The sequence below is a fragment of the Hippoglossus stenolepis genome, chromosome 20, assembly GCF_022539355.2.
Source record: "Hippoglossus stenolepis isolate QCI-W04-F060 chromosome 20, HSTE1.2, whole genome shotgun sequence".
In the NCBI taxonomy this organism is placed as follows: Eukaryota; Metazoa; Chordata; class Actinopteri; order Pleuronectiformes; family Pleuronectidae; genus Hippoglossus; species Hippoglossus stenolepis.
In genome coordinates this window covers 9417711-9424677 of record NC_061502.1, presented here as the reverse complement: position 1 = coordinate 9424677, position 6967 = coordinate 9417711, and the positions used below count along the sequence as shown (strand labels likewise).

Below are 6967 nucleotides of genomic sequence, written 5' to 3'. Positions count from 1 at the left end.
GGGAGGAGTTGTTGTTTCTGTTATTGATCAAGTAAGCCCCCTCTCTCTGACACACACACACACACACACACACACACGCACACACACACACACACACATACACGCACACTGAGCACACACACTGAGCACAAACAGGTGGGATCACATTTCTTCCTCATTCATGGAAACCTGTTGCGGTGGTTGCGTAGTTTAACAGTGAATTATTCAAGGCTTGGCTGCTCACAGTCATCCAACCACTTTGACTTTAACCTGCACCTTTATTTATTTCCTCTTGTCTTGGTTGGACTTCTTGTCCATCAAACTTTCGTCTAAACTAACTCCCTGTCGTCGTGTGAAGAAGGAAACACCAGGGCTATAGGACCATAAGGACGGTGTGCTGAACATGTTGACCTCTCCTTGGACCGATAATGTGGACACTGTTGTTTCTTCTCTACCTGGGGACTCTGGACTTCACAGGTATGGACACAAGAGTCACTGTTGCCTTTGGTAACCTATTCTTTTATTGCTTACTTATTGGGGACCTAAGGCCTAGCCCCATTCCAACAACTTACATTATACACGTGTCACAGTAGGGTGGGTTTGTCTAGGCTGGTCTAAAACAACCTTGAGCTAAAAAGTCATGTACATTAACACCACATAGTTTAATAATTGGAAACTCAGAATGCAGGGGTGGTTCTAAATAATTCTTGATTCAGTAAGGTTTATTGTTAGCTCTATTGTTTTGACCAAAGTCACACATCATTGAATATATTCTGAAAATGTTTCCTTGTTCAAGCACATAGTGAACTTCATAACAAGCTTAGAAAATAAATACAAATATCTATGGATAATTCACGTGCATAATGCATACCATCTAACTAACTGTATAACAAACTCATGGTTAAAACATCACGGCCGATAAAAAAACCCAAAACATGACATGAAGTGGTACAGATTCATTAAAGCATGACAAGTTTGAGAGTCAAATCAGAAACGGGAGCAGATCAGATTTAACGATCTGATTTTATGCACAAGTTAAAATCACAATCATCTATTTTATCTCTTGTCCAATAAGTTTTATGACGTTTATACTAATTTAGTAGGTCATCACAATACAAACTGTTCGATAACTAAAGCTTTCACTTTCTACATTTTGCAAAGATACAAACAAATTATTTTCAGGGTGTCCGCTGAGCCCAATTTTATGGCGCTATAATACATTTTTCATTTATACATATTAAGTAATTATAAATAGTGAAAACAGCAAATATGCACACAATTGTCAGAGGTCTGTAACTTAAAAAACACCAAACAATCAGTGTGTCCCCTAGAAACAAAGTTTAATGTACTCTGGTTCTCTTTTTGTTATGTTTTGTTTATAGAGAACTTGTTTATTTAATTTGTTTAGATTTTGTGGTGGCAAACTGTCCATTGTGGATCTTTGATATTTAGCTTAAAGTATCAAAGCACAACAGATTCTTCTATGATCTGTGTGTTGGGCCAAAAGTTTTTATGAGGTTTTATCAAGTGTTTTTGTGATAACATTCTATTGACAAACATGAGCTCATATTAATCGTATGCCTCTTATCTCTCTTTCTCAATCCTCCCATCTGTTCCTCCTCAGTGTCCTCCTCTCCTCCCAGCCCCGTTAACGTCGTCTTCTCCTCAGTGAATCTCAGGAATGTTCTGCACTGGTCTCCAGGAAACAGCACATCAGAGGACACACTCTTCACAGTGCAGTATGCCATGTAAGTTCACACGCTACATTTGACTTCACCTGGATAAAGCAGAAAACAAAGTTTTTGTGGAGGCTTTCTTCTGCAAGTCTCGAGAGACTTTACAGACAAAAAGAAGCCATGAAAAGAGATAGGGGCAGACAAAAAAGAAAAGAGTAATCTGACTGAACAAACAGCCCATATAACCTCAAGTTCCTCGCTCGAGGCTACATTGAACTAGCTGGCTGTGATTATCCCAGCTCGTGCAGTCATTCTCTGTATCTGTGTGGGCATATGTCTCTCCCAGCTACGGGGACAGCGTGGAGGGAAGTAAAGGAAGACGGGTGAACTGGAGGGGTGTGTGGCAGTGTACGGACATAGCGCGGAGCTGGTGTGACCTGAGCAATGAGACGTGGGATCAGGAGCAAGGATACTACGCCAGAGTCCGAGTTGTGGGCAGGAGAGCATCTTCCAAATGGACCATGACCCTGAGGAGATTTGATCCAAAGTTGGACAGTGAGTCAAAACATTGTTCAAACCGTTTGTTTGAATATTTGAAATGTACCCAAATTAAATATATTTGTCTGTCCATGCAGCTAGTCTGGGTCCTCCGATGGTTTCTGTGGAAACAGAGGGCAATAACGCCATCATCGCTCTGAAAGGACCAATGAGATATCAACCTAACAACCACACACCAGTGATTTCCATGGCAACAATATACCCCCACATGACTTACAACCTCTCCATCCGCAATGGCCATCACGGCCAGACAGTGAGTAAAATCTTCTCCCACCCTCCTGGCATGGACAGGGTGTCAAATCAAGCAGTCCCAAAAGTTCTTGAACCAGTTATGTACTAACCTGTGTGTGTGTGTGTGTGTGTGTGTGTGTGTGTGTGTGTGTGTGTGTGTGTGTGTGTGTGTGTGTGTGTGTGTGTGTGTGTGTGTGTGTGTGTGTGTGTGTGTGTGTGTGTATATTTGTAGCATTATTTCCCAGTGCTGTCTCGTCTGTTCAAACATCAAGTGAAGCACCAAACGGAGTACTGCTTCTCTGCCAAGACAAGATTGGTCTCCATACCGATGCAGTGCGAGTCCTCGGCCTGGCACTGCATCACCACGCCTCCAGGTACGACCTCATTTCTTGAGAGTGAGACAAAGGGAATATGATTCTCTCTGTTTGACTGGTTGAAAGGAATGTGACGGAACACGATACAGAAGAGAATGAGGCATCGATGATTGTTCCTAAATTGTGTTGGTATCTCGCCGAGGAGGTCGTGTTTTCATTTTGTTTGTTTGATAGTTTACAGGAGAGCAGGATTACACAAAAACTACTGGACAGATCATCACGATATTTGGTGGAAGGATCTGGTCTGATTCAGTTTTAGTCCACACCCAAATAAATGAGAGGAACTTTTTTTCACTTTCTCTGCCACGTTTCCATGATAGTTAATTCAATCTATGGCGATAGTGTTGGTGCACATCGCTCTCATGCACAGCAGATTCTGCAGCTGAAACTATGAGGCCTGACTGTCGTGGATGGTAAAACCTTTACGGACGATAGAGCAGGCGTGCGAGCGAGCACAGCTTAACAATGCAGCAACAGAGCATACACCAAGTTAGAGATCTCCTATGTAATTATGTAAGTGCCAAAAAACGTTTTGGTGCATAACACTGTGGCAGGATAAATTAGAATAAGGTGGGCCGCCTCAGTCTAGAATGGTTATTGAGAAACACTGCTTTGGCGTGGAGAGACAGGACATTAGCATTCGCAGGGGTGTCCTCTCTCAGAGCACCCTTGGACAATTCCAAAATGTCAATCAAGAAAAATTGTCTACAGTTAGAAAATAGTGAATTGTACACTTGCCACAGTGAGTCCTGATGTGGTTTAGAAGCTGTTCATATAATCTTTCCTATATTTACACACATGTATGCATGTATATGTGTGACATGTTCCTGCTTCCTGTCTCCCTCCAGACCCCGTGACTTTCCATCTGCTGAGCCTGGTTTGGGGTATCGCTGTTCCATCTCTGTGCCTTTGTGCGCTAATGGTGGTTGGTTACTTCCTTCATAACTACCTGATGGGGAAAGGACAGAAGAAACCAAATACACTGGTAATGCAAGAACACACACGTGATAACAGAAACACGCTCACACATTCTGAAAAGTGAACTACAATTGTTCTTGTTGTTATGGAAACTTGTCAACTTGGATTTTTTTAACCTTTCATCACCCACAGCAGCACTGCAATGTTAATTTCGTAAATGTTTCGGTCAATCTCTTGAACGCCATGTCACTTCTCTGTCACCCTTCAGAACACATCATCTTTTCACCCTCGCCCACTGATTTTACCTCCTGAGAATGCCAACTTCATTATCATCAGTGTCATCAAATATGAGTCAGACATGGACAGCGCCATATCAGATCTTGCATGCCACAAGAAAAAGATAGCATATCCTCCAGCAGGTTACTCCCTTCAGGGGCCCAGAGCACCACCAGAGAACGATGCTCTTTCGGCCGACTATGCATTTGTTGGAGCGACTCCTCAAATCAATGTCGGGGGAGAGGAGGAGGCAAGAGATCCGTGGCAGGACAGAGATGATGGGAATAATCTGATCGGTGAACGCCAGAAATGTGATAAGAAAGAGTGGAGAGTTGAGGATGGTCACTCCGCTGGAGTTTTCTCACCTCAGGCTAAGTCCAACCTCTCACAAACACACGTGCCGACATACTCGCAGACACATGCACGGACAGGGATGAGCACACTTGTACAGGCGCAGTCAAAATCCCTTTCACTGTCACAAATCCAGGGATCCTTACTGTCTGATCAGAAAGGAACTTACGGAGACAGAGAGTGTCCAGGTTCAGTTGTGAATAAAACTCCACAAACCGGCCTCTTCCACGATCGTTTAAATCTACAAACAAGGATGAAGTTAGAAATGGGCGGGAAGATGGAAGAAAAAGCCAGAGTGAGAACTGATGGAAAGATAGATGGAGCTGCAGAGGAAGCCAGTAAGAGTGAGACAGTGGCCCTTCTTTCTGCTTATTCGTCCCAGAATTTGCCCACTTCCCTCGCCGACCAATCAGATTTCATACCAAATGAATGTGGTTTCTTGAGTGTTGCTACAGCTCACAATATAGTGGAGGAGGAGGAGGAGGAGGAGGAGGGAAATATTTGTATTAACTGGGACCCTAAAACTAGGAAACTTGTGTTTCCAGAGATGGTGTTGGATGGGTTTATGTGGGCAGAGGAAGGGAGCGAGAACCGGATGGGGGGAGAGGAGGTGCACGCAGCGAAGGGGGGGCTGAAGTTGGAGAATGTGTTTGTCAGACAAGGGTCCGAAGAAGCGGCGGAGGCGCTGAGAGAGAAGGAGCGAGGTGGGGAATCAGGGTCGGACGGCGTGGATGGTGTTTTGTCCAAATGGAACTTGGTAATCTCAATGGATCAGTAGATGATATTCATCACTATATTTACACCGTTGTTACAAAAAAAACATCTTCTGCTGCACTTATCCAGTTAAATTTAATATGATAGAAAAATAAATCATGCAAATATCATAATGCAAAACCATCAACTATCACTTTTACTTTGATTAGTAACTTTTATATGTTGCTGCGTTATGATCATGAACTAAAGTTTATTGATTTACAAGTCACACTTTTAATACTTATGAAGTAACCTCACCGTGATCCCCTCGATTTTGAGCAAACTATTATTTGTATCTTTATTTGTTTAATTGATCATCTACTAGACCAGTCGCCATTTCCTCCCACTATCCGGAAATGAAGTTAAATTAGAAATGAGCTAAAATAGAGCCAGAGTCTGCGCCGTAGCGCTTGGAGGACAGAGGTATTTAGGTCACATGCTCAACCAGTTGCGATTCAATCTGACAATCAGAAGGTTTTCAGCCCATTTTTATCTAAAACCAAACTTGACATAAAAATAAGCGCTTGAAAAAAAACATCAGTTTGATAAGAACTACATAAAATGACATAAACCACATTTGAGAACAATTCATTTGAGGTGCACTTTGACTTTTCAATTCGGCCCATATCCTATCCATTAACAAGGAAGAGGTGGGGTTGATATACTGCAGACAGCCAGCAGGGGCCATCTTTATACACAGTCCAATCACCACTGCGTCAGATCTCACCCAAGCAAAGCACTAATCCACTGTTCGGTGATGGTGTCATGTTTCTCCAACATCAAAATACCTGGAGCACAACAACCCTATGAAGAAACTCAAGTGTTTTCTATTAGTTTTACATTCTTATTCTATGTGACCATGGTTTACCTTGACAATACTGCTAAGAAGTAGTATAGTTCAGCATTAGTCCGTCGCTGGTTTAGTTTCAGGTAACGCACCTAAAGCGTTCTTGATGAAACACCTTGTTTGCATGCTGGTGGTATACTGGGCTGAATTAATATATTATTATGTATTTTGTTATTTTTTGAAGGAAATGCTGATGATCAGAGGAAGATGAAGTTTTATCTCTGTTATTATCGTGTTGATGTACATTGATGAAGAACAGATTTATAGCACTTTTATCTAATGTAGGTTTTATATGAATAATGAAGCTGCCTGACCCACACCATGTGACGATATTTTCTGTACTGGAAAAAGGGAGGCTCAGTCAATATTAGTTTGCTACATTAGCCTTTGTTACTTCTTTGAACATATAATCTGCAGAAGGAATATTGATAGCATCACTATATCACTTGTCGATTTTCAGTTTGATATATTTGATGCTCTCACATTGACACGTTACTGATTTCATTATTTGCTTCTGCCACTTCAATGCTGTTCCTCTTCCATGCTGATACATGAAGTATGTTGTAAACATTGACGCTGAACTCGAACCACATCCACTCAGCAATGGTCTGTGTTACATATTTGTAGTGTAAAACCTCCTTTGTAGAGTGGTGACCTGCCAGTTGACAGAAAGGGGGGATTCTGAGGCAACACAGGTTATCTGCAATGTGATGGTTAGTTTGATGCCGTGCATTAAGTCGTATCTGTACCATTTCTTAAAATGGCTCTACTCTGGGAAATCAATTAGGGATGTTTTCTGTCATAATTCTGTATCTTGTACAACAAGTATTTTGTAAATTCAAAAGAAATAATAATAAAGTGAACTTGTTATATCTTCTCTGGTTTGTTGTGGGTTTAAGGTTTGTTTCATGGCTTTTGTGTTGTCTCAGGATAAATCTACAGTTTTTAAATTAAGGAAATGTCCCTATGTCCGTTCTGAACTTACTTGTATTCCTGACACCAGC

General features: G+C 41.8%; 1 protein-coding gene across 1 annotated transcript; it reads left to right on the top strand.

Annotated features, from left to right (window-relative positions):
- The first annotated feature begins 132 nt into the window (after nt 1–132).
- On the top strand, nt 133–6844 carry il20ra (interleukin 20 receptor, alpha). Its single transcript, XM_035144737.2, has 7 exons — nt 133–456; nt 1604–1727; nt 2002–2210; nt 2291–2466; nt 2677–2818; nt 3667–3803; nt 4005–6844. The coding sequence occupies exons 1-7, from the start codon at nt 408–410 to the stop codon at nt 5139–5141; spliced, it is 1974 nt and encodes a 657-aa protein (XP_035000628.1). The 5' UTR covers nt 133–407; the 3' UTR covers nt 5142–6844.
- The last annotated feature ends 123 nt before the right edge of the window (nt 6845–6967 follow it).

Excerpts from the sequence above, each read along its gene's own strand:
- il20ra (XM_035144737.2), top strand. The coding sequence starts at position 408 with ATGTGGACACTGTTGTTTCTTCTCTACCTGGGGACTCTGGACTTCACA. Across the intron at positions 1,728-2,001 it reads TTCACAGTGCAGTATGCCAT|CTACGGGGACAGCGTGGAGG; the intron begins GTAAGTTCACAC and ends TGTCTCTCCCAG. Across the intron at positions 3,804-4,004 it reads AGAAGAAACCAAATACACTG|AACACATCATCTTTTCACCC; the intron begins GTAATGCAAGAA and ends GTCACCCTTCAG.